This window comes from Eulemur rufifrons, chromosome 6 (genome assembly GCF_041146395.1).
Source record: "Eulemur rufifrons isolate Redbay chromosome 6, OSU_ERuf_1, whole genome shotgun sequence".
NCBI lineage: Eukaryota > Metazoa > Chordata > Mammalia > Primates > Lemuridae > Eulemur > Eulemur rufifrons.
The window spans coordinates 67,711,582-67,738,349 of record NC_090988.1 but is presented as its reverse complement, the minus strand read 5'-3'; the positions used below and the strand labels follow the sequence as shown (position 1 = coordinate 67,738,349).

The 26,768-nt window shown below is 43.2% G+C and overlaps 2 protein-coding genes across 2 annotated transcripts in view; one reads left to right on the top strand and one right to left on the bottom strand.

Moving 5' to 3' along the window:
• HPS5 (HPS5 biogenesis of lysosomal organelles complex 2 subunit 2) overlaps positions 1–15,597 on the top strand; it is a 37,674-nt gene extending 22,077 nt beyond the window's left edge. The window contains exons 14-23 of the mRNA XM_069469672.1: positions 643–792; positions 2,166–2,243; positions 2,545–3,122; positions 5,929–6,049; positions 6,247–6,402; positions 7,141–7,260; positions 8,693–8,806; positions 10,380–10,486; positions 13,189–13,459; positions 14,874–15,597. Of these exons, the coding sequence (XP_069325773.1) occupies positions 643–792; positions 2,166–2,243; positions 2,545–3,122; positions 5,929–6,049; positions 6,247–6,402; positions 7,141–7,260; positions 8,693–8,806; positions 10,380–10,486; positions 13,189–13,459; positions 14,874–14,934 (1,756 nt within the window). The 3' untranslated portion in view covers positions 14,935–15,597. The remainder of the gene's footprint in view (positions 1–642; positions 793–2,165; positions 2,244–2,544; positions 3,123–5,928; positions 6,050–6,246; positions 6,403–7,140; positions 7,261–8,692; positions 8,807–10,379; positions 10,487–13,188; positions 13,460–14,873) is intronic.
• A 5,895-nt stretch (positions 15,598–21,492) lies between these two features.
• Positions 21,493–25,311, bottom strand: LOC138385226 (serum amyloid A-1 protein-like). Its single transcript, XM_069471191.1, has 4 exons — positions 25,216–25,311; positions 24,687–24,775; positions 22,184–22,322; positions 21,493–21,824 (listed from the first exon to the last, which is right to left on the bottom strand). The coding sequence occupies exons 2-4, from the start codon at positions 24,769–24,771 to the stop codon at positions 21,686–21,688; spliced, it is 363 nt and encodes a 120-aa protein (XP_069327292.1). The 5' UTR covers positions 24,772–24,775; positions 25,216–25,311; the 3' UTR covers positions 21,493–21,685.
• Between the last annotated feature and the right edge of the window lie 1,457 nt (positions 25,312–26,768).

The window sequence follows — 26,768 nt, the reverse complement described above, 5'->3', positions numbered from 1 at the left end:
CCCAACAGAGCAAAAATTAAAAAATTTGTTTTTCCCTCAACCCGAATGGGAATAGTTTCCATATATCATTAGTCATTTCTTGATCCTTTCTCAGTTTGAGCTCAGAGTTGGAGTTTTTTCATAAATCTTTCTAGCTAATCCGTGGGACCAGGGTTGGCATTAGAGTTTGAGAGAGAGAAGATTTTGTACAGCAATTTAACTGCTTATCTGAATCTTACTAGATACAAATTTTGTTTGTTAAGAAGGGTATATGACTAGTTTGCAGCTAAGTTTCATGAAGAGATTCTTTGTTATTCTCTGACCAGGATGGAGCTGATAATCACGTGGCTTACTTTGTCTAAGTGGACAGAAGTGCTGCACACACAACTAGAGTTAAATAAAGGCGTTTTCTTTACCACTGAATCATTGGTTTCTCGGGGCAGTTTAATAACTGAAGTGAATTATTGTATTGTAAGTTTTACATGGGCCTTATGTGAAATCTGTAGTTGATTAGAGAAGTTGCAATAAACAGTCTTTCTTTTTATTAAGTCCAAGTTGCCTTCCTAGGACTAATAGGAACATAGAAAACTCAGGTACTGAATTTTTCATTCTTGGCAGTAATAAGATTTTTTTCATGTAGTTTTTTTGGTATTTGACTTCTAGCGTTTCTAGCTTTGTGCGTAAAACTACTGAGAAGATTGGCACCCTTCACACAAGCCCTGATCTGAAAGTGAGACCGGAAGCCAGGGGTGATGAGCAATCAAGTGAAGAGGATGTGAGTTCAGTTGCCTGCCCAAAGGAGGACGACACTGAGTAAGCCCTTACATACGAATCTGTGTAAATTCTAGGAGTGCCGGCTGTCAGTTTGAAAACTATCGATAGACTGTGTCCTGTTGAAGAAGGCACATGTGTGACCCTGTGCATTGAAGATTGTTTGTTTAGCTCATGAAAATTGTGAATTCCACAAAGTGTTGAAAAGTTACATAAACTTGTAGCAAATCTATTGAGAGATTTAATGTAACACTTTTCCGTCTTTCCCCTGCACCACTCCCTTCCCTCTCCTGTAATCTCTTCAACCGTCTGAGATGTCACAGGAATATTAGATTAAGAGTAGAATGACCAAGGACCTAGGCATTGTCCTGGCTCTGCTTCTGACTAGCATGTGACTTTGGGTATGTCACGAATGCTCTCTGGCCTGTAAGATCCAGGATGTGCTGTTGCTTGATGAGTTAATAAAGGGAATATTAGATGAAGACAATGAAAAAGAAGAAAGAGACTCATTAGGCAATGAAGAAACCATTGATTAAACAGTTGGCATTAAAGTCATGTCAGTACCTTCCTATAATAAGCTGGTGGTGTAGTCCTTATGCAGTAGAGTTGTAGCAGAGGCCTGGGTCTAGTGTAGTACAGAGTATCTTGTTTGTCTGGTTTCTGCCTTATCTTATAGTTCAGGGGATCTGGGCATTAAAGGCAAGCAGCACTCATCCAGGAATTGAGAGTGAGAGACCCATGGGCCCAGCGTATCTGGGCAGTCAGTTGAGACAAAAGGTGTCTAATCTTCAGAATAACATAGTGAATCCATATATTTATGTTAAAAAGAAAAAGTACAGGTTTTTTTGACATGACATTTTGGGCAGCTCTCAGCCTGACCTTAGCTACCTTTCTAGCCTCATCTAGCTAGGATGAAGCTAGAAAGGTAGCTAAGGTCAGGCTGAGACCTAGCACATCCTTCTAAGCACTCTAAATTCCAGTGCTGTTGGAGAATTGGGTGTGTGCTCTGATACCTCACTACCTTTCTTCATGCTGTGTCTTCCACTTAGAATACTCTTCCACCATTTTTTGTAACACAAATGCCACCTCCTCAGAATGCTTCTCTTGGTTGCCTTGTCAGAAAAATTATTTCTTCTCTGCTTTCATATCACAATGTGCTTTAAAATGCTGCTCTTTTAGTATTCAGTTTACTTTTTATATCACAGTTAGCTGTTTGCATGCCTTTCTTTCTCATTAGAGCTTATTCTGACTTGAGCTTACTCACCTTGAGGCCATGTACCACTTTTTATACTGTTTGTCTCATGTAACATGAAGTACAATACTTGCCACTTAGTAAGCCCTTAGAAATATTTGTGTACAAAAGCTCTGATTCTCTCTAACTCTTGTGAATATTATTATGTTTTGTGCTTTTCTAGGGAGAAAAAAGAGGTAACTAGTCAACCTCCAGAAGAAGACATACTCCAGGAACTTAAAGTAGCAACAGCAGAAGCAATGTGAGTATGAATGAGAAAGTTTTAGAGGGAATGGAAATGACTTTCTGAGATCGTAGTAATGCTGCTGAGATGGTCTGGGGCAGAGATAGCTTCATTTGGAATTAAAATTCAAGAATTAGTAAAATACTACAAAGTTAATGTTCTCTGTTCTGTCATCTTGCCAAGATAAATGTTAAAGAGTTGAAAAGTAACATTTATTCCAGATGAGTATGTTGTATCAATTAGGTTTATTTAGGATGAATTAATTTGTTTAAAAAAAATACGTGAAACATAAATTTTATACTTAACCTGTCTTCTACAGGACCAAGTTACAGGACCCTCTGGTTTTATTTGAACCCAAGTCTCTGAAAATGGTTTTACAGGAGTGGCTTTCACAGTTAGAACAGACATTTGCCATGAAGGACTTTTCAGGCATTTCAGATGCTGGCAACTCGTCCATGAAATTGAACCAGGATGTGCTATTGCTTAATGAGTCAAAAAAGGGAATATTAGATGAAGATAATGAAAAAGAAAAAAGGAACTCTTTAGGGGGTGAAGAAACTATTGATCAAACAGCATGTGAATCTCTAAGTAATTTGAGGGAGCCCTTGGATGACCTTTTTCAGCTGTGTTCTCCGTGCACCATAGCAAAGGGTCTTCAGAACGACCTGGCTGAATTGACAACATTGTGTTTGGAATTGAATGTATTGAATTCTGAGATCAAAAGCACAAGTGGACATGTGGACTATACTTTGCAACACTGCTCTCCTGAAATTCCGGCTTGTCAGTTCCTGAAGAAGTACTTTTTTCTCCTGGACTTGAAAAGAGCAAAGGAGAGTATCAAGCTTAGTTACCCTAACAGCCCTTCTGTTTGGGATACTTTCATTGAAGGATTGAAAGGTAATAATCAGATTGCCTTATCAAAGATAGAAATTGGTCTCCAGATAAAGGGACAGTTAGAAAGAAAAAAAAAAAAAAGGTAGAGGGTGGTAGCATTTTGGGATTTTGGGTTTTAAAGAAAAGATTTAAGCAGAAAATCACCTCTGTTCTGGTCAGTCCTCCATTCTATTTTCTGCTCATTTAAATTTTTTGTAATTCTTTAAACATTGGTTTAATTTACAACTGTATTATAAGAAATTAGTTTTTTTTTCTTTCACAGTCACATTCAGAAAATAATATAGCAATGTTGGAGAAGTTAGTCTTAAAGTAAAATGTTTATAAATGTAGATATATAAGAATAAGAAAATCCCTCATGTAACTTATTGATACAGAAATAATATACTGTACACCATATATTGAGTACTTACTGTGTACGAGATATTATGGTAAACACTTCAGCATCATCTCATTTCATCCTTACAACAGTCTAGAGTAGGTGTTGCCATTCCATTTTATAGAGGAGGAAATGAGGCACAGAGAGATAATAGTTGAGTAGGCTAAACTGTTGTAATACATATCTCATAATGTGATAACTCAGACATAATAGAAGTTTATTGTTCATACAACAGTCTAGGACAGGTGTTCAGGTCAATGGGCAGCTCTCTTCTATGTAAAAATTCAGCATTTCAAGTTCCTTCTGTTGTTTTAAGCTTCAGCACCCATTAGGGCTTGAGGTTGAGGTTGAGATTGGGTTGCTATATCCAGAGGAAGGCATGTGGAACATGCTCTCTTATAGGCCTGGCCTGATAGTGACTTACATCGCTTCTGTTTACCTTCTGTTGGTGAGAATTCTATCACATGGCCCTAACTAACTGCAAAGTATACTGCGAAATGTAACCTGTCCAGCTGTCCAGGAGGGAGAGAATGAATATGGGTGGAGCTTGCTTGTCTGCCTCAGAGACTTTGGTGCACAGCCAGCAGTGTCTACCTCAGATTTTAATGAAGGTCGCACTATTTGTCATCCTGATATGGAAAACAACTCTCATGCCCTAAAGACCATGCACTGCCCTTTCTACATTATAGTCTCGTATTTTGAAGAGATGAATTTTTCTAATTCAGAATTCTGCTTGAAATACAGATGCCATGTTTCTAACAATTGGTTTAGACTTTAAGCAGACTTTACATTCATTACGAAAAGTGAGTAACCACAGATAGAGATACATTTTTATATTATTTGACTTAAAGATCTTTTTGCTTTTTAGAAACATGGATCTATAGTTACAGATCTGCTTTAATTCACATATAGCAGTTAAAAGCATAAGAAATGATTTTAGCTTTTTTTCCCTGAGTTGAGGTGGATTGTCTTTTATGTGAAATAAGAAACAAGTTATTTCTCTTCAAATAGGTTCAAATGTGTGGCATTATTACTTATTGGAAATTTTCCTCTGTCTCTGTTATGTGATCATATCCAGCCCTGGTCACAGGAGAATAGCAGAAAAGGTTCCCATCAGCCAGAGTGGTGGTGGTTACTACCAGTGCTGGCTAGAGCAAGCATGGTGGTCAATTTGAGATGATGTAGCTGCTTACTTAAATTTAAGTGGATACGTCTGGCTTATCTTCCACCAAATCATAAAGATTTTCCATACTTCTCCAGCTCTAAATGATGGCCTTCTCTGAATTCTTTTAAGTACTTATTGCTTGACACAATCAAATAGGAAACAATGAGACTGATTGGGGAAAAAAATGACTTTTTTTTTTTTTTTAAGAGACAGGGTCTCTCCCTGTCACCCAAGCTGGAGTGCAGTGGCACAATCATAGCTCACTGAAACCTTCAACTCCTGGGCTCAAAGGGATTCTCCTGCCTCATACTCCCCTCCCCTACACCCCAGTACAGGCATGTGCCACCATGCCTAGCTAATTTTTTTGTAGAGATGGGGGTCTGGCCATGTTGCCCAGGCTGGTCTCGAACTCCTGACCTCCAACAATCCTCCTACATTGGCCTCCCATAGTGCTGGGATTACAAGTGTCAGCCACCACATCTGGCCAACTTTTTTTTTTTTTAAACAAATATATCATAAACTAATAGTTGGCTCTTTAGAATAGGCCTCTGCCCCTTCGAATGAAGTTTTAATTATGGAAAACAGTTTTTGGAACTATTCTTTGGGATTTGTCTCCAGAGCCAGTTGAAAACTACTTGAAAAAAAACTCACTTTACTTTAGATCTATATCTTTTATTAAAAAAGCCACAAATAGTTTTAACTAGATCATCACTCGCTTCATTCACCAGACTTGTTTTTAAATGACTTTTGGCTATTCCCAAAAGTCACATCTTCCATCAGAGGATGAGTATTTGCTATACTGATATTTTAAAAAACAGATCAAATATTTTAAAATTAATTTTATTGAATTAATTTAATTCTAAAAGATGGAGCGGGGTGCTAGTTCTAGAAAAAATTGAGCAATTTGGCATTGGTAGATCTTTATAGCTTGTGATGTACATATATATAGTGATGGTAGATATGTATGGCCCCAGATACTCATTATTTTAAGGGTATTAGTCGCTGATATATTAGTTATTTCTTCCTTTGTCTTGTTTAAAACTTTCAATATGTTTTACCTCCCTCCCAATTTGATTTTAAGGTTCTTAAAAGTAGAGACTGCACCTTGTTCTTGTATTTGTTTTTCTTACAATGCTTAAACAATGTTGGGCCTTGCACATAGTAGATGCACGTAGTAGGTTTGTGACTAATGATTGATGAATGAATACGTTCATGAATTGCATATTTACAGCCAAGAGATGAAGGGAGGGATATGCTTTATATTTCAGAGATGGCAAGTTCCAATCCTACGTATACGGAGATGGAAGAAGGAGACCTACCAACAAGATTAAAGTTATTAGATGACTCGGTGCCTTTTGATAGTCCTTTGTTGATTGCTTATGCTGCCCGGTAGGTTGTCTTATATGCTGTTTATATGAACTAAAGCACTTGCATTTTTTATGTCATTGTCTCTAAAGTTTTACTCATTTGCATTCAGGAAGCCTCTTGGTAGTATATTTACTTTCATTTCTAATCAGTACTTAATGTAACCAAGTTATATTATCTCCCTGAAGTTGGAGACTAAAGTGTTTTGTTTTTAAATGCAGGTTGTATGAGAAGTTTGGGGAATCTGCCCTTCGATCCTTAATAAGGTTTTATCCATACATTTTGCCATCAGATATCATGCAACTTTGTCATCATCATCCTGCTCAGTTTTTGGCCTATTTAGACAGTCTGGTGAAATCAAGGCCTGAAGATCAGCGGTGAGGAGAGCATATTTGCAGACTTTACTTTCTTTTGATAGGGCATTGTTTCTCTTTTATAAGCGAGTGTAACATTTGTACTGTTAACTAAGACGGAGTTGGGGCACCTACTAGGAAGATGAGGGTTCTGGCAGTCTTCTACCATTCTGCCACACTTCAGAGTACACGTCACAAATATGTACTTACCACACTTCTTCTCCCCGACCCTCAACCCCAGGGATCCTCAGATCATCAGGGTAAAATTAAACTCTTAATTCAGGGCCTAGGCTAAGACAGATAGGCTTCTTGTCTCTGTTGGTGAATAGATTCACTACCACCTTTTTATTAATAATATTCCAAACTTTTGTGCTTTTTGTGAGTAGATCTCAGTTGCAGCTCTTCTCTTTTTTGGTTGATGCCTCATTTCCTTTCTCCCCATGACTGTAAACGACTGTGCCCCTTGGTTATTAGCCTGGCAACTTCCTCCTTTCTTTCTTCCTCTAATCGGTTCACATTTCCAAAATGTGGTTTTATTTCTCCTTTTTTTTTTTTTGTTTTCTTCCGTATGGGGGCTCAGTTATTCATTTAGAAGACTATGAAAATTTCACCAGCATTTCTAGACATTTTGTAGCAGAAGAGTTTTCAAGGTATTTCATCTGCTATATTGTTCCCTTAACCAAATTTGCTTCACACCCCCACATTTTATGTTTCCTTTCTCACCATGAAGATCGGTGATTTTTCTCCCCAACTTTCTCTTAGGTCATCTTTCCTTGAGTCCCTTCTGCAACCAGAGTCTTTAAGATTGGATTGGCTGCTTTTGGCAGCGTCCCATGATGTTCCACCAAGCACAAGCGCCATGGATGACGAAGGCTACCCCAGGTATGGAAGGAGTCTCCTGTCCAAGGGTTAAGTTCCCACGTTCCTTTGGAACTGATTTATTCACATATAGCATTCTGGGCTCACTTTAGGAGCAGCTGTGGAAGAGGCTGACCCAAGTCATGGTAGTAATGAGATTAAATGTGCTTCTTAGTGGTTCTGAACATTTTTTGGGTCACAGACCCTGTAAGAATCTGATGATTCCTTTCAGAAAAGTGTACATTTTTGCAAAATTTTGCACAAGACTTCAGAGAATTAAACTGATCCCCTGTAGCTTTTTCATGGATCCACATTAAGAGCCTTTAATGATTAAACCTGTGTTAGAGGAAGAAAATTGTGTTTGTGTGTGTGTGTGTGTGTGTGTGTGTGTCTTCCTGAAAATTTGTCAAGGGATTTCAGACATAATCTGATTTAGGATGTTGTTTTAAAAATAAATTTCACAAAAAAGTAGATACTGATACTTGTAATTATCTGAAATATTCCTTCAGGAGAAGCTTTTTAAAAGCCCCAAAATGCCTTTATATGTCTAGGCAAAAAATCTGGAAAGATATGCAATGGCTATCTGTGAGTGATGGAATTATGGGCTTCTTTCTTTTGCTTTTGATTAGCTAAAATATCTAATTTTTAAAAATGAACAATATGTAGGAAAAGTAGCTATTTTTAAATTTCTTTTTTTTTTTTTTTTTTTTTTTTTGAGACAGAGTCTCACTGTCACCTGGGCTAGAGTGCTGTGGCGTCAGCCTAGCTCAGAACACCCTCAAACTCCTGGGCTCAAGCAATCCTTCTGCCTCAGCCTCCCGAGTAGCTGGGATTACAGGCATGCGCCACCATGCCTGGCTAATTTTTCTATTTTTAGTAGAGACAGGGTCTTGTTCTTGCTCAGGTTGGTCTTGAAATCCTGACCTCAAGTGATCCTCCTGCCTTGGCCTCCCAGAGTGGTAGTATTATAGGTGTGAGCCACTGTGCCTGGCCTATTTTTAATTTTCAAAAGCCAAATAGAAATGTTTAAAAAATATAATAATAATGGAAAGTAATTAAACTCTAAACTCTATAATTTCTTTTAGATGACTAATAAATACTTTATAGAGTTTATTTCCTATCCAATTTACTGATTCTTTTTTTTTTTTTTTTTAAAGAAACAGGGTCTTACTCTATTGCCCAGGCTGGAGTATAGTATTACGATACACTGCAAGGTCAAACTCCTGGGCTCAAGCAATCCTCCTGCCTCAGCCTCTCAAGTAGCTGGAACTACAGGCATGCATCACCACACCTGGCTAATTTTTAATTTTTTTGTAAAGATGGGAGTCTTGCTATGTTGCCCAGGCTGGACTCAAACTCCTGGCCTCAAACAGTCCTCCCACTTTGGCCTCCCAAAGTGCTAGGATTTCAGGGTGAGCCATCTCACCTGGCCTACTGATGTTCTTTCATTTCACAGGCCTCATTCACATTTACTTTCCTGGGGTTACAGTCAGCTGATCCTTCATCTAATTAAACTTCCTGCAGATTTTACAACCAAAGAGAAAATGACTGACATCTGTAGGTCTTGTGGGTAAGTGAAGATTTCCTTAGAAGCTGAAGTTAGGATTAGAATAATTTCAGTTAATAACCTTATAGTTAAGAGCCTAATCTAATTAATATGTGTTATCATTTGGGAATTCTCTTTACTATGTAAAAGTAAATACAACATCTTTTTGGTTTAAGTGATAGTAAACTAAATATCTTTTTCCTTTTACATTTCGTGCATGTTTCCTTACTGATTCCTCTCCATTCCTCCTGCTTAGTTGCTAGCCCCAGTTCTCAGGCAGGTAGTATTTAAGTAAGCACCAGATTGTGTAATACCAGTTGTAATTGATACAGGATTTCCAAGAAGGGAAGGATCAGAATGGGTTCAATAGAATCTGTGGTGACGGATTCAGGGAGGACGTGAAACTTTGGAGGTAAACCCTGAAACCTGGGTATGATTTGTATTCGTAAAGGAGCCCGGAAGAGGGTAGGTTAGGTGAGAGAAACAGTAAGAGCAAGGGCATGAAAAACTGACATTGCTTTTTATCCACATCACACATTAGTCAGTAACTTATTGCCTGGTGACATTGTCTTATGGCTCCACCTGGATTATAATCTTTTGGAGATAGTGACCTGTGTCTTTCTTTTCCCTCATAGTGTCTAATTCCTATGGTGGTAGGTACCTGATACATACTTATTCATCGATAGTGAGGGATGAGACTGGTCAAGTGGTGGGTAACAAGATCATGTAGGTCCTTGGAATCTGGTCAGAAGAATTTAGTTATCAAGACTCTTTTAGACTTTTTGCTACAAAAATTACATAATGAAAGGGAAGCTCTCTGGAGATCATTCTGGTGTTGTACATGAGAAGGTTTGGAGACAGGAAGACCAGCTCGAAAGCTGTTGCAGTCATTGAGATATGAGGGGATTGGTGATAAGCAGGAGCACATCCAAGGGACGTTTCAAAGGAAAATGCAGTGGGACTTCTTGATACTGGGTATAGGAAATGAAGGAGGGGGAAGAGTCAAGGAGAGCTGCTAAGGTTTACATATTGGGAAGAGAAATATGCTTGCTTTGTGTGGAATCTTAAAGTTTATAAAGTGTGTAAAGCTTAAATGTCTCATAATTGGTGCTTGGCCTCAAATGTCAATATTATTGCTAGCTTTTTTTTGAGACAGAGTCTTGCTCTGGCACCCTGACTGGAGTACAGTGGTGTCATCATAGCTTACTGTGACCTCAAAGTCCTGGACTTAAGTGATCCTCCTGCCTCCAGCCTCCCAGAGTGCTAGGATTACAGGAATGAGCCACCACGCCCGGCCTATTGCTAGCTTTTATTTTTTTCTTAAACACTCTAGATCAGGGTTGTCTAATAGACTTTTCTGTGATAATAGAAATGTTCTACTGAACTAACCAATATGGTAGCCACTAGCCACATGTGGTGATTGAGTACTTGAGAGGTGGAGAGGTCAACTGAAAAACTGACTTTTACATTTTATTTGATTACATTTCAATCTAAATTTAAATAGCCACATGTGACTCGTTACTACTATATTGGACAATGTGGCCTCAGGTGAATTCACTGACTTTTATTCCGTTCTTCAACTTTGGTTTCTTTAAAGTTTCTGGCCTGGATATCTTACTCTCTGTTTGGAGCTGGGGAGAAGAAGAGAGGCCTTCACCAACATTGTGTATCTGAATGATATGAGCCTGATGGAAGGGGACAATGGTAGGTAAATCCCAGCTAGCTACTCTTGGTTGTAGTTTTTTAAAGGTCACCCCAGACTTTTCAATAAGAAATTGGTGAACATTTCAATAATCTTGTATATAATTCTATCTGGTGGTCAAATTTGTGGAGTGTTTTTGATCTGTACCCTTTGGTATGTTATGAAATCATAATTAGGAGTAAACTACAGGCAACTTTTCTGTTTAATAAGTGCCTACAATGTGTTAGGCACACTGTGCTTTCCATATGCTGTTTTATCTATTTATTTATTTTTAACTCCTCTTACTGTCATTCCCAATCCATATGCTGTTTTAAATGAGATAACAAACTCTTGGGGTAGTAACTATTATTTCCACTTCCCAGATGTTGTAACTGAGACCTAGAAAGGGCAATTAATTGGCCCAGAATCACACAACTAGTAAATGCCGGAGCTGGTGTTTCAGACCCAGGCTTATCTCCACAAATTGTGTTCACGTTCTTTTGCTATGTTATGTTGCCTTTTTACACAGTCAAAAGTTAGAGCTCATAGCCAGGCATAGTGGCACATGCCTATAGTCCCAGCTACATGAGAATCTCAGGCTGAGGATTGTTTGAGCCCAGGAGTTCTGAGTCCAGCCTAGGTAACATAGACCCCATCTTTTTTTTTAAAAAAAAGTTAGAGCTCATTAAGATGAACTTAAATTAGCATAGCAATCAGACTCCCTAAGCCTGCACAAGTGTTTGGATACTTAAAAAAAAATTTTTTTTATCAATCCAACACAAATAAAATATAATCACAAGGTCAGGACATTGACACAGTGATATCTGAAGTCTGAGAGGCCAGCCTGCACTCAGAGAGGGGTCTTAGTCTGTGTTGTAGTGCTGCTATATTCATCTCAGTGCAGAGATGCCAACGCATGACGTCAGGATCCTTCACCCCCCAGCAGAAGGACCCAGGATCCTTCACTACAGCCTTTATAAAGCCCTGTAGGTGCAGGAGAGGGAAAGTCAGAATAGAACGAAGAAGCCAGTTGACTGGCTAGGGTTAGCTTCAGATGTCACAGCTATAATTGTAACTACTGAGATCATGTTTGTTTAAGAAATGAAACAAGAGGGCCATGTAGTTTTGTAGGACTAGAACTATAGTTATACGTATACTTCTGAAAAATACCCAGAAAAGATATAAATGGTTTATGTTTTAAAGTTATAACATGATATGTTTGTTATAGGAAAAAATTGAAAATTCATGAATGAAGCATAAAGAAAATAAATATCACCTAAAATCCTCTCCACCCAGATAAAACTACTCTTAATATTTTGTTACTAGAGTAATGATGATAAGAATTACTCTTACTGTCGGTATGTTAAATAGGGTCTTTTCTTAACACTTCTCATACCTCATTGTGCATGTAAATCACTGTCCAAGGCGTCTTTACAGCAAATATCTATCTCGTATCTATCTGCTTTCATTTACTCCCCTGTCACTCTGAGCCTAGCTAGTTGCCTAGGCTACTGCAGTGACCTCATAACTGGTCATCTGGCTTCCATTCTTGCCTACCTTTAATCCATTTTCCTTACAGCAGCCAGAATGATTCTTTCAAACAAAAACTGGATTATGTGACCTCCCTCCTGGAAACCCCTTGCATTGAACTCAGAATAAAATCCCAATTTTTTTTTTTTTGAGACAGAGTGTCACTCTCTTGCCTGGGCTAGAGTGCCGTGGTGTCAGCCTAGCTCACAGCAACCTCAAACTCCTGGGCTCAAGCAATCCTTCTGCCTCAGCCTCCCAGGTAGCTGGGACTACAGGCACGCATCACCGTGCCCGGCTAATTTTTTCTATTTTTAGTTGGCTAATTTCTTTCTATTTATAGTAGAGACGGGGTCTTGCTCTTGCTCAGGCTGGTCTCAAACTCCTGAGCTCAAGCAGTCCTCCCCGCTCGGCCTCCCAGAGTGCTAGGATTACAGGCGTGAGCCACCACGCCCAGCCTAAAATCCCAATTCTTAAGCTGGTGCACAGGGCCTGGCCTTATTACTACTCCTTTGTGCACTGTAGGCTTTTAATAAATTCCTTGGCCTTACCAAGGTCTTCCCTGTGTCTTTTGTCTTCCATGTTTCCTTTGTCAGAAATACAGGCCCCTTCACCCTCCATTCCTCACACCCGCTGCTCCAAGTTTGCACATTACGTAGGACACATACCCGCTAAGCTTGTCTCATTGTTCAGCTTTCTGTTTAAATGTCACTTTCTCATGGAGCCCTTCTCAGATCCTCCAAACAAAATCACCCATTCTCTCTAATGGTTCCTTGTTCCTTTCCTTCATAGTGCCTAGCACAGTTTATAAGTATATATTTATTTATGTGTTTAAATTCTGTCTCTTTTACTAGACTGTAGGCTCCACAAGAGTGCAAGGTTTGTGTCTGTGTTGTTCGTCATCACATATCCAGCACCTAGCATAGAGTATACCATGAGTAATTATTACTTAATGAGTGGTTGAAAGAATTTTGAAGCTAACTTTGTGGCTTCTCTTTATCATGAATTATTTATGCAACAAAATGTCAGAAAACAACTTTGTGTTAGGGTGATGAGATTATATTCTTGAATATTTTTATTTTTGGCATGAAACATTTTCACAAATGGTTTTGACTGTCTCCTGTATGCAGCCAGTGTGCTAAGAGTGGTCTGAATCAATGTCATTTCTGTGTGTGTGTGTGTATATGTTTGTGTGTAGGTTGGATCCCAGAGACCGTGGAGGAATGGAAGCTTCTCCTACATCTCATACAGAGCAAGAGCACAAGGCCAGCCCCCCAGGTGTCACTAAATGGGAACCTCAATGATGGACCTTCCCCCATAAATGTGGAAAATGTGGCACTCCTGTTAGCTAAGGCCATGGGCCCCGATCGGGCCTGGTCACTACTACAGGAATGTGGTCTGGCCCTCGAGTTGTCAGAGAAGTTTACCAGAACCTGTGATATCCTGAGGATTGCCGAGAAAAGGCAGAGGTAATACCAGTTTGTCATGCCCTCTCCATGGTGCTTGGAAAAGGTAGAACCCCACAGACTTTCAGAGGTAGATGCGGACACCATGCAGTCCTGACCCCTCACTCACATGAGGAGACTGAGACTGATCTGGTGATTAAGGGAAGTGGCTAAAGTAATATTTCATCACAGTCATGACCAAAGACACTCTTTGGATTAATGTGACTACCGAAATCTGATGTGTTCTTGATTCTTGGAAAATATTAATGCTACCAGAAACCTAATTATCTCAGTCAAGTTTTTTTTTTTTTTTTTTTTTTCAATTGTGGTGAAATACACATAACATAAAATTTCTCATGTTAACTGTTTTTAAGTGTTCAGTTTCGGGGTATAGAGGACATTTGCATTGTTGTGCATCCAGTCTCCAGAATTTTTCATCTTGCAAAACTGAAACTCCATCCCCATTAAACAGCAACTCCTCATCCCCCCTACTCACAGCCCCTGACAACCAGCATTCTGCTTTCTGCGTCATGAATTTGCTATTCTAAATACCTCATCTGACTGGATCATACCAGTATTTGTCTTTTTGTGACTGGCTTATTTCACTTGGCATAATGTCCTCAAGGTTCATCCATCCTGTAGCATGTGTCAAGATTTGTTTTTTAAGTCTGAATAATGCTCCCTTGTATGTGCGTGCCACATTTTGTTTATCCATTTATCTGCTGATGGGCACTTGGGCTGCTTCCACTTTCTTAGATGGTGTGAATAACGCTGCTGTGAGCATGGGTGTATGAATATCTCTTTGAGATCTTGCTTTCAATTGTTTTGTGTAAATACCCAGAAGTGCAATTGCTGAATCATACAGGATTTTATGTTTAATTTTTTGAGGGATCACCATACTATTTTCCAGAGAGACTGCACCATTTTACGTTTCTGCCAGCAGTGCACAGGGGTTCCGGTTTCTCTAAGTCCTGGCTAACACCTGTTATTTGCTGGGTTTTCTTGTTGTTGGTTTTTGTTTTTTATAGTAGCTATCCTGATGAGTGTGAGGTAATATCTCATTGTGGTTTTGGTTTGCATTGTCCTCATTAGTAGTGGCATTCAGCATCTTTTCTTATGCTTATTGGTCATTTGTATATCATCTTTGGAGAAATACCTATTCAAATCCTTTGCCTATTTTTAAATCAGGCTGTTTGGGTTTTTTTTTTTTGTTCCTGAGGAAATTCTCTCATATTCTAGATATTAGCCCCTTATCAGCTATAGGATTTGCAAATATTTCCTTCCATTCTATAGGTTGCCTTTTCATTCTGTTGATTTTGTCTTTTGATGCACAGAATCGGTCAACTTTTTGAATCCTGTAAGTCTCTGTAGGTTTTAAATTTTTCTGTGAATAATGAACAATGACAACTAAATTCGCTTCTTTTCTTTGGGATTTCAGAGCCTTGATACAAAGCATGCTTGAAAAATGTGATCGGTTTCTCTGGTCTCAGCAGGCCTAGTGGAAGAAGATTCAGCAGAATGTCATGACATTTTGAGAAAAACTGAATCATGCTCCTGAACCTTCTGAATGCATTTGTTATTGAAGGAAAGGCACCACCCCCAAACGCCGCCACCTTATTGGGGCTACTTTTGTCAGTCAGTGTCTGTAACCTTGGCATTTGTGGCTGTATGTGACCTCAGCATTTCTCAACCACAGTTGGATTTTGAAAAGAGTCCTTGTTTGCTGGAATCAGAACGTGAATGTGCACAGCTGTGTAGTCTTATTGAGAACTTCAGTATTACTTGCGTGTCACTAATGGACTGGGGGGAATTCTTGTCTTACTGTAGCTCCCGAGTTGGGAGCAGAAGCTTCTCATCCTGCTCCCATGAATACACGGTTATTGTCTGGAGGTGAATTGATGTTCATCTTGTCTGAGGCAGTCTAGAAATTACTGAAATAATGCACCTGTATAATAGAATTAACACAGAAGTCAATATGTAAAACATTGAAGATCCAAATTAGATATTTAAATACAATGGCCCATATCTGCATTAAGGTAATTTAAAATATTTTTTCCTGTATTTATTTGATATTTTCTAATCTGAACCTATGTACAACTGATTAATTACTAGAAATGTATTTCTAACTTTTCGTAAACAGACGAGCCCAAAAGAATCATGCACTTTTCAAAATTATCTTTAAAAACCCATAATAAAAGAAAGTTGAATACTAATAAAGACTGCAGAAACACTTGTTTTATTTAAGCTCTGTAACTAGATTGTCATTTATCAGGCTCCTGCGCATTCACATAGCATGTTATATTAATAATAAATGTGAAGTATAATGTGAGTAAAGTTTTCATTTGAACAGAATATAGGCTGGAGGTTTATCGTGATCAATTTGCAGAAAGGTGTGGAGTACAGCGTTGGATACATTGAACAGTTCAACTCTTTTTTGCATTTCTCACACAACCAGAGAACATAGGCACAAATTGTTATCATACTTAGGCATGACACCTGGCTGTGATGTGACCAGATGGGTTGAAGAGACTGTCAGGGAAAGGAGGCTTCACAAAGCTGCCTACAATTTGGGGAGGTGTGGAAAACCTTCCCACTGGCATCAGCTGGGTGGATTTGGGCTGTGCTGGATTATGTTGAATGTGAGTCTATACTGAGGTAAAGAAAGGGTGAGAGCCTCCCTGCACTGCCAGCTTTGGTCATTACACAGTGACGAGAAGAGGGCCCAGAGGAAATCTCATGGCAAGCAGACAGCATGAACTGGCATGATTGTGTAATCATTTCCTGACAGACCTTCCCAGGGCACATTACAGCAGTGCTCATTTTCCAAAAGGGTACAGAGAGAAATTTCTAGCATAACCAACAAAAACAAATCACTCACCTGAATTTATTTTCCAAGGCAAACAAAAATCTCCTTCAGTGAAACATTTAAATTTGGATAGTCCATTTGGGTATTAGTCCAGTGTTTTCAAGTATAACTTGTATCTTTCAATTGCCACAAAGTTCTAGACAGACTGAATTCATGGTTGCCTCACTTTTGCATTTGTTTCAGGATCTGACTGCTGTTTAATGGGGCTGCAGGGCAGCATATGGCTGAGAGCTTGTGTTTTGAGGCAGACAGGTGGGTTTGAATATCTGTTCTTTTACTAAATGAGCTTGGGAAGTTACTTTGTTTCTCTAAGTTCTAAGGGGCTTTTTTGGTTTGTTTTTTTTTGATTTTTGTATGGATAGGGTCTTGGGGTCTTGCTTTGTTGCCCAGGCTGGTCTCAAACTCCTAGGCTCAAGTGATCCTCCCACCTCAGCCTCCCAAACTCCTGGGATTATTGGCATGAGCCACCATGACTGGCCAATTTTAGTTTTCTCATCTATAAAATGGGGATAATAATTTCACTCATTCAGGGTAGTTTGAGGATTACATGAGATAATGGATGGCACATAGAAAAAGTGAGGTTAGAGCTCCCCATTACTGAGAATTAAATGACTGTAAAATGTGGAGCATAGTGCCTGTGATGTGTAGTGCATAGGGAATGATGTTAGCTGTTGTTTGAAAGGTCTGGAATATCATCGTTTCACCCAGTAGTGATCAGACCCATAGAAATTGGATTTATATGAGCCAGAGAGAGTGGGAAGACCAAAATTGAAATTAATAATTTCCTCACATGTGTCAAATTTGTCACTGCCCTCTTTAAGTGTCAAAACCTTGTAGTCATCCTTGCCTCTTCCCCATCCTCTACCTTCACTTCTAATCACTAAGTAAACCCTCTCAATTCTGTGTTGATGGTGTTTCCCCATTCTCTATACTCACCAATGCACACTCCCATTCCTTCTTGCTTACACCGTAGCAGCAGTCTTAAGTGACCTGTCTCTTCACATTTTTTTTTGTTTTTTTTTGAGATAGGGCCTTACTCTGTAGCCTGGGCTGGAGTGCAGTGGTGTCTTCATAGCTCACTGCAGCCTCAAACTCCTGGGCTCAAGTGATCCTCCTCCCTCAGCCTCCCAAGTAGCTGAGATTACAGGCACATGTCACCACGCCTGGCTAATTTTTTCTATTTTTAGTAGAGACAGGCTCTTGCTGTTGCTCAGGCTGGTCTCCAACTCCTGCCCTCAAGCAATCTTCCTGCCTTGGCCTCCCAGAGGGCTAGGATCACAGGCAGAAGCCACCGTGCCCAGCGTCTCCTAACTTCTAAATGCTGACATCCCCACAGCCACCAATCCGCCTCAGCACATTAAAATGGAAGCAACCTTAGGTATCACCCAGTCAGGTGATTCACAAACCTGGCTACACAGCAAAACTGCCACAGGAGCTTCTTAGAAATACAAATACCTGAGATCCTGGCCCACACCTAGAATCTGTAGCTCTAGGGACTAATTTAACCCCCCTCAACTTAGCACCCACCCCCACTTTGTTCCTACATGTAACTATGGAGTCATCGTAGTTGGTAAACTAAGGCCCCTGAGAGTCATTGTTTCTGTCCTCTGGGGAGTTAATTGCTGCAAGAACCCTTGTCTTTGAGGCACAGCCTCAGGCCACTTCCCAGTCAGAGCTTCCCGAACTGTCCTCTGTTTTTTCGGAGTAAAGCCCAAACCCTTGGGCCTCTGTGACTCATTTCCACACTGTTTTTCTGAGTTTCAGAGCCCAAGTTTGTCCCTTGTCCTGTCCCTGTGTTTCTTGGACACATTCTGCACTGTGCCCTGGCCATTATGTTCCTACTCCACCCTGATATGCCTTCTCTCCCGGTGCCCACATACTGGGTTCTGTCCCTTCCCTTCTACACGGCGTGTGCAGAACGTGGGGCTGACTCTCCCCTCGTGTCGGGAGCAGTAACGTCAGATAGAGCTCACAGCGCAAACCAGCCTTTCCCAGCCCTTCATTTTGTAGGAATCTGATGCCACTAAACTTCCTGAATATCTGCAGAACACAGCACGGCACTGCTGTGCCTAGACGAGGAGCCTGTGGCTCCCAGTCAACCCTGGTCCAGTGGAACAAATAGGAACAGCAAGAGAGGCCTGGAGAACCCCCACTTGTTCCCAAGTAGATCTTCCCAGAGGGGTCAGCACCCCCGTGTCCTTAACACAGAGAATGTCGACCCCGTTGCCTTATTCCCAACTTGCCCAGGTGATACATTATTCTAGATGGGTGACTCCACTTACTGTCAGTGTGGACCTTTGAGTTACTACATTCCTGTAGTGCAGTAGGCATTATTTACATCTGATATTAGTAGGCAAAGGCTGAGTTTAGTGACATAGTGTCAGTGTTTTTAATCCCCTGGCTGTGCAGCTTTTCCTACTAAACTGTCCGGCTGCAAGGAAGTGAGGCCTGGGCAGTGCAGAGCCCCGAGCTTAAGAGGGCCTGTGCTTGGTTGAGTGCTCTGCTTTCAGGGGCTTGGATTCTTAGTCATTTCTGCACAAGAGTCTCCACATTTTTATTTTACACTGCTGCCTACACATTAGGTAAGTGGTCCTGACCACCACAGTAGCTCTAGGGTGGAGCCTGAGATTTTGCATTTCTGACAAGATCCCAGGTGATGCTGATGCTGCCTGTCCCCGGCTCACACTTGAGTCGCAGGATTCAGTCACAGGCGTGTAAGAGCAACAACTTGGCAGGAACCTGAAAGACGGTAGCTGCAATACCAGCCACAAAATATTGAGTGAGGCATAAGTTTGTCTATTCCTTAGGCTTCTGCATTTTGGAGTATCTTTGTTACGGCAAGGTAGCCTTGCCCTGACTAAAGGAAGTGGAACAGAGCAGGTCTCACAGCTTGTTCTGTTCTCAGTTATTTAGCCTTAAATAGCTTTGGCAAAGGCCCTCTGTGAGTGTGCAATGGGGACTTGGCTCCGAAAGGGTCAAACGAGAGCTCAGGCCACCTGGTTCCCCTCTCCCAGTGCTGGCGGGTGCTGACTGCAATGGCCTTTCCAACCTGGGGGCTGGACATGGAGTCTGGAACTAGGTGTGGAGAAGACCTCTGAGATCGCTAGCCCAGACCACGCAGTGCAGCCCGGCTTACCTGGGTGCAGCTTTGGAGTCTGGGGCCAAACCTCAGCTAACAATAGAGCTGCTGGTCATGGCCCTTGGAACTTGTCTCCACTGAGGACCTTGTGGGTTTGATTGGGGCATAAGAGTCTTATGTCCCTTGGATCCCCTAACCATAATGGCCAGTGTATTACCCTAACTTTACCGCAGCTTCTGACAAAAGTTTTCTTGTAGGAAAACAAAAACAAGTTATTTTCAGCAAGATATTATGTGGTGTGTAATAGATCTAATATTGTTGCTAGGAATGCCACCCTGTCCCTAAACCTATTCCAGCACGGGAGCAGCCCTAAATTTCTTCAGTGTCCTATGAAGCACTGTGCTTCAGATCATGTTCCCACGGGGAGTGGCATCTGCCTTTGTGGGATCGCAAGGCTAATTAATGGCCGGTTCATTCATCCGTCCATAGCCGTTTATATTTCTCTGTCTTGCCCCATTGCCCTGCCTCTCTCCCCATCTTGCTACCCAGTGTGTTTCCTCTTCGCTGTTATTCTCAGTCTAAGACCCGATCAGTCCCTTTGTTCCTGAGTGAACTTGCTGTGTCCATGCCTTGGGGAGGTCTACACTTTCCCACTCGCTTTAGAAAAGCACAGCATCGCACCGTGTACCAGAAGCGGCCGATGAACAACTTGAGAGCCGCTAGCCGCCGCCTCTTTCTCCAGGCACGGCCACAGCGGTGAGCTCCACGTGGGCTTGGATCCGTGTCACGCAGGCACAGCCTGGCAGCACCTTGCTTTGGGTCGGCTCCACGGACCTTGCACTGCGCACTCCAGGGAAACCCCAGGGCACCCACGTGTGCACAGCCAAGAAAGGCAGGAAAGTTAGCGCTGGGGGACACCCGTGACCAGTGGGAGATGGAAGCCAGTGGGTCGGTGCTTTTCTCTTCTGACTCCTAGTGGAGGGTGCTGGGACACTTTTTACTATGTTCCTCAGGAAGTCCCAGTGGGATTGAGCACCAGTCGTGTGGCCTTTACCTGTGGCCAGCCCTGTAACATGTCCTGGCATTAGCCTTGCTCCTTTCTGTTTTACTCCCCCATCTCTCATCCCTGATCCCAAGGTCATTCCCAAGTAAAACACCTGCATGGCAGACTTTGCATCAGCTCTGTTTCCAGAGAAGCCAGGCTAGGAATCATGGCAAGGCAGTGGGGGTGGGGAGAGGGCACAGTGGGGAGATTCTTCTGTTGTTTGATTCTTCTATTGTCTGGCCTGTTATGCAAGTTAAGTGGAACCTCCATTAGAAGTAAGAACCAGTAGGTACCCAGCCATCATTGCAAGCTGGGTCATCCCTCTCCCCCGACAACCCACTTCCTTGCCCTTTTCTCACTCTGCTGTCCCCAGATCTCCACAGCTGAGCTCCCTGACCTCCCTACCTGCAGATGCAGCCCAGCTCCTGGCCTGGCATATGAAGTACTGAAGGGTCCTCCATCTGTAGTCTCTAGGAAACCCTCCAACTGCAGTCTGGGGTTCTGGGCAGAATAGCACATCCACACTTACCCAATAGTGAGAGAGCCAAAGGCATATTGCCTCTGATCAAGGAACTAATTTTACAGGCAAGAAGTATGACAGGGGCCCATGCGCACGAATTCACTGGTCTTAGCATGTTCCCTATCATGCTAGAGTGGAGATGACCTTCTTGGCCTTGTTTAGTGTGTCACAGGTCCTGGAGTCACACAAACCAGCCTGCAATCCTGGCTCTGCATCCGTTACCTGTGTGACCCCAGAGAAGGACCTAAACATGTACCTCTAGACCTCAGTGTCTTCACCAAGATCCTCAAAGATTCTCTGTGACTTAGATCAAATAAAGCATGTTAACATAGAGCATAGTCTTGCATTCTCAGTAAAAAAAAAAAAAAGAATCAGCAGTTATTATATTACTATTCCCTGGCCTGCCATACCCTAGTAGAGTTTGGAATGCCACCAGTGTGTGTCTCTGTTTAGGCTCTTGTTAAATTGTGTTGTGTCTGTCTACATATCTCGCTTCCCCTTTACAATAGCAAATGTTGTCAAATGAATGGAAAGTTACACAGGAAAATAGAAAGCAAGGCATTTTTATGACCTATAAACTGCTGTCCACATGTTAGTTATGTTAGAGGGGCCGGCAGTCCAGCAGGGGAACTGACACATGTGAAACCAGCTCTGAGGGAGGGGTAAGATGACCCAGCAGATGTGAACCACGTGCTTGGGAGCCACAAAGTCTCTGTCTGAGAACAGAGAAAAGAGGAAGCTCAGTACTTGTCAGGCAGGCCTTCGGGTCTGAAGTGATTGGGGTCATTGCCTCTCCGGCCCCAGTCGTTGGCATCCTTTTGGGCCGCTGAGCCCTCTGTTCCGTCACATGTAAGTTTCTGGACACTCTCTCTGACACTGCTGTTATAAAGGCAGGCAAGAAGGAAATTAATCATCAGGCCAGTAAGCAAGAGTCTACCCTCCCCTGCTCCTCTATCCAAGGGAGGGCCCTTAGAGGAGCCGGGGAAAGCCAAGTAGGGAGGAGCTGAGCCCTCCTCAGCCCAGGCTGGGCTCCCTTTCTCAAGGCAGGTTCACACATCTTCACCAGCCATGTTCTGGCTCTGCCAGCAGCCCAGGCCCGGCACTGGTCATGGATGGGGGACAGGGTAGGCATGAGGAGGGGACAGGTGCTATAGGAACCTGCTCAGGACCCATCCCTGCTGATCCCCCAGGCAGGCAACCCTGGCACTCCCACCGACATCCCCAGGAGCTCGAGTTACCTGATCAATTTTGCAGCCCAGACACCCCCAGGTCCCCTCTGCGCAGCATCATAGTTCCCCCGAGAGTGGAAGTATTTGCCTGAATCTTTGTAATTGGCTTCTTTCATGTCAAAGTAGGCTCTCAGTATGTCCCAAGCCCCTGGAAAGAAAGGAAAAGGCATAAGGGACACCAGGTGAATCCAGAGATTCTGATAACACTTCAGAGAGGAATCAAAGAATGAAATATCTTCCACTGACTTTAAGATTTGAGCCTGTGAGCCTAGCACCCTTGCATACCATGGGTTGGGAAGAACGTTCCTTAATCCTAGTTGGCTTTTCCACGTAACTTCAGTGGAGTGACAGCTAGCAGGTGGTCACATGTGTGTCGCATTGTTGTATTTTGCTGACTGAGTACTCTGGTGCTACGTGCTACATCTTACTGAGGGCTCCAGGTGATGTGTTTGAAGGAGGGAACTCTCAGAGGGATCATAATAGAACACGATTCCTCAATGTCCCCACTGTGGAAATATCAGGCCAGGTAAATCTTTGTTTTCAGGGCTGTCCTGGGCACTGTGGGATGTTTACCACCATCCATGTCCTCTACCCACTAGATGCTGGCAGCACATTCCCCAGTGAAACAACCACAAATATCTCCTGATACTGACAACTGTCCCCTGGGCCACCCCATGGCCCCTGGTCAAGAACCACTGTTATAGAATGAAGCTACGTGTGGTACGATCCAGGAACGTATATGAGTGAGGTGGTTACATGGAAGACAGAGTCTGGGAAAGGTTGCAGACATGGCCTACTTCTGCCCTGACACCTAAAAGAATATATTCTTTCATTGAATGCACGGAATTGTGAGTTGAGTCCCTCTGACTGTTAGGGTCATAAATGCCCCTTACAACTGCCTAAATAAACTGTACTGATGTCACAGTTGCTTGAGGAAGCCCTAGAGCAGTGGTTCTCAGCCCTGGCTGTGCTTTCTTTCTTTCTTTCTTCTTCTTCTTTTTTTTCCCCTTTATCACAGGCTTGTTCTATGAATGGCTGCACTTTCTAATCACCTGGAGAGAAATAGAAAGTCCCAATACCCAGGCCACACCCAAGGCTAATTTCTGCAGAATCCTTGGGGCTGGGCGGTCACAGGCATGGGTAGTTTGTAATGCTCTGCAGGTGACTCCAACGTGTGGCCAAGATCCATAACCACTGAGCCCTAGCAGGCAGTGGGCAGACACATCTACCTGGAAGAGCTTTGCCCTCCTGCACAGCTGGCCTCAGACTTCTGCTCTGCCACCTGCTGACAGGCACTAAGTCCCTGGGCAAAGGACTCAGCTGCTCTAAGCCTCAGTTTCTCACGTCCAAAGTGGGGGAAGATGCCTGCCTCACAGAGTTATTGTAAATTAAATGAGAAAACACTCAGTTCCCTGTGTGTTCCCGGATGTATGTCAGTTCCCACTTCCTGTCAAGTAGGCTGGAGGGGGGAGGAAACTGATCTAGCCGGGAAGGGGGACACTGCCAGAGCTGGGCTGAAGGCTCCTTAAGTCATCCAGAGAGGAGAAAAGGCAGGAAGGGCGGAAGGAGAAAGAATAGAAACACGCTAACAGATAGCTTTAATTATCCTTCTATGGGATTTGTTCTGAGGGACATTATATGCCAATTCTTGGCCTTATTTTGTGTCTTCTAAACAAAACAAATAGCTGTGCTTCGCCTGGGAATGACGATTGTTTGTTTCGTGAGTAAATGAATGACACGAATTCTCAACTTCCTACTCTGCAGCTCCCCAAACACCTGGCACGTTCTGGCACATTGGGCAGCACAACCTAAGACAGTCGCTCAAACCTTAACGTGTTCACACAACACGCTGCTCTTCGTTGCTCCTGGATCGCCCCCCCCCACGCCTGTGGCTCAGGAGTGTGTGTTATTGGTAAACATGGCAGCAGCTTCTGGAACACGTATTAGAGCCATGAACACAGCCCGAGAAACACTGAACTAGGGGACAGGAGACATTCTAGCCAATCTAAAGGACCTGACTTGGGCCACCCAGCTCACCCTTAGTTCATCACAGTCCCGTAGCAACACAGAAGCCGATAACTCTACAAGTCTAAAAACAGCCTTCTGAGAGCATCGTTGTGCCATTCGAGAGGTGCAGGGTGGTGCTTCTCTTCAGGAATCCTGAGTGTCTTCTCCCTTCCAGACACTGTGCAGACTCCAGCCGCCTGGCCCCCAGGACGCAGGGCGGGGTCTGTGTCAGTGCAATGCGCCACCAGGGGGCGGCACAGCACCGCGGGGCGACCCAGAACCTGCCCTCGCCTGAGCACAGTATCCACTAGTGACCTGGGGCGGGGACCCCACCGGCAGGTGGCAGGGCCTCCCGGGCCAGCTGGAGAATGACTGGTGGGAAAGCCTCGCTCCCGCTCTGCCTCTCCGCGGCTTCTCTAGCGGTCGCCCACATGCACCAGGCACGTGGACCTACTCAAGGGTGAATCCCAGGGCCGGGGGACGCAGCCTCCTCCAGCAGCCTTACCTCCAGCGGCCTCGCCAAAGAAAGAAAACCAGCCTCTGGCTCCCAGGACCAAGGAAAAGAAAAGCAGGCCCGTGAGAAGCTTCATGGTGCTGAAATGAGAGGAGAGGGTCAGACAGTCACCGTCCACACTGGCTCGTCCCCCTTTGGGATTTGTATTCCAAAGGGAGCCTGGTTAAGTCTATCGCTTCTCGTTAGAATCTTAGCGGCTCATCTAGGAAGCCTGGCTGGGGGACCTCACTCAGGGCCACAAGTCCTCAGGTGTGAACCCCTCAGCCCTGAGCCCTGACTGTGTAAGAGGATCCCAGGAGGCGCGGGTGGAGGAAGAGGGGTTAGGACAGGATGGCCCCTCCCTGAAGGAGCCTGTAGTCCACCGAGGAGAATGACCACGTGTTCCCTCCGCCCAGCACAGAACTCACATGGGATACATTCAAAACACGATACATATTTTTAAAAGGAAATGACAAGCTTTTTGGGAAAGGGAAAACAGAGTAAGTTTTTTAAAAAATCACTCTATGGAGTCCTTGCTCACCTGAGTTCTGGTGGAGCAGAGCGGCTGGTCCCTGCCTGCCAGGGAGCCAGGGCTGGTATTTATACTGAGCCTTCCCTGTGGGGTCATGCGAGGGGAGAAAAGGTCATGGGGACAGTCCCTGCAGGTCATTTCCCCCACAAAATCTGTCAGGACACCTCCTGGACACCAGTGTTTTCTTCATCCACAGGTCATTTCCCCAGTTGTGCAACCTGAGGAAACGGGATGGGTTTGCTCTGCCCTGGCAGCCGTGGGGTGGGGGGACGGGTTTGCTCCTCTGAGTTCGAGGAGCCCAGGCTGTGGGGAAGGGGGTAGGGACCCCGTGATGGTGGCACTGGGGCTGCTGGAAGGTGTGGAGTAGAGGGTGGCTCTTCCACCCAGCACCTGCTTTGCAGGTCATTTTCTCAGGATGGGCCCTGCTGGGCCAGACAACAGATGTCTCAGAAATTAAGTCCCTATGAGTTGATGTCTAAAGCCTTTGAGCTTTTTTACTTACAGGCCAGCCCTGCCACCTCTCCTGTGTGCCCTGGAAGGTCCCTCCACCAGTCTGTCTGGATATCCTAAACTCTCAGCTCTAGGGCACAGGAAAGCCCTGCTCAACAGGTTTAGCCAATTAGGCAATGTCTTTTCTAAGCTGGCTCCTGGCTGGGGGCAATGTCAAGGAGGGGTCTTCCTGCCTACCCCATCCAATCATGCAGAATGTAGGGCCGGGGAGGCTTGCCCTTTCCCCCAAAAGTTCCTGAAACATCCACTCACAATTAAGAGAGATTAGTAAGACAAAGGTTTGTTTACCATGCACATGGGGAGAATCACAGAGTGATTACTCAATATCCCAGTGAAGTTCAGATATTTTTATACCTGTCTTTTTGGAGGGGAGGGGAAGTGAGGAGTGCAGATAATTCTGTTTAGGGGTGACCAATGGTGTTAGGGAGAACATAGGGATGGGGGAAACAGATTAACTTGTAAATTAATCTGAGAGACAGGTATTGTGTTTAAAATCATTTGGGCCAGGACTGGGTGCATTCTTGAACTTCTTTCCTGCAATATATACAGATAACAAGGAGAGGATGGGAAGTCAATTGCCCCTTTAATCTTTTGATCAGGTCGGTCTTGTTCATGTAGGGAGAGGGAAAGCCTCTTCCAAGGGCCTGGTATTCTCTAAGATCCTTTAATTCAAAATACTGTTTGTACCAAGGAGTCATATTTTGGGGTGAAATTTCCTGAGCTCCTTCATTCTTTTTGTCTGGAACTTCCCTACAAGTTTCACACATTAAAAGCTGAGTTGGTGGCTGTGGAGAGAGAGATCGGGTTAGTAGTCAAGGAACAAGAGATCTGAAAAGGGAGACAAGAACATAGATCAGAATGAGAATGAGTAAGTAGAAAAGAATAGATCTAGGCACAGTTCCCCACACTCCATCAAACCAGTCTGCCATTCTTGGAAACAGGTCTTCATTAATCTGACGGAGAATATTTATCTTGTCTTTTAAGATGTGTACATCACAGTCTCTACTCATCCTGAGTGGCAAGCATTTTCGCCAATAATCCTGCAAGCTCCT

Coding starts and splice junctions, on each gene's coding strand:
- LOC138385226 (XM_069471191.1), bottom strand. CDS start 24,771: ATGAAGCTTCTCACGGGCCTGCTTTTCTTTTCCTTGGTCCTGGGAGCC. Junction 22,323..24,686: donor CTTTGGCGAGGCCGCTGGAG/GTAAGGCTGCTG, acceptor CTTTCTTTCCAG/GGGCTTGGGACATACTGAGA. Junction 21,825..22,183: donor TGGGCTGCAAAATTGATCAG/GTAACTCGAGCT, acceptor CCTTTATAACAG/CAGTGTCAGAGAGAGTGTCC.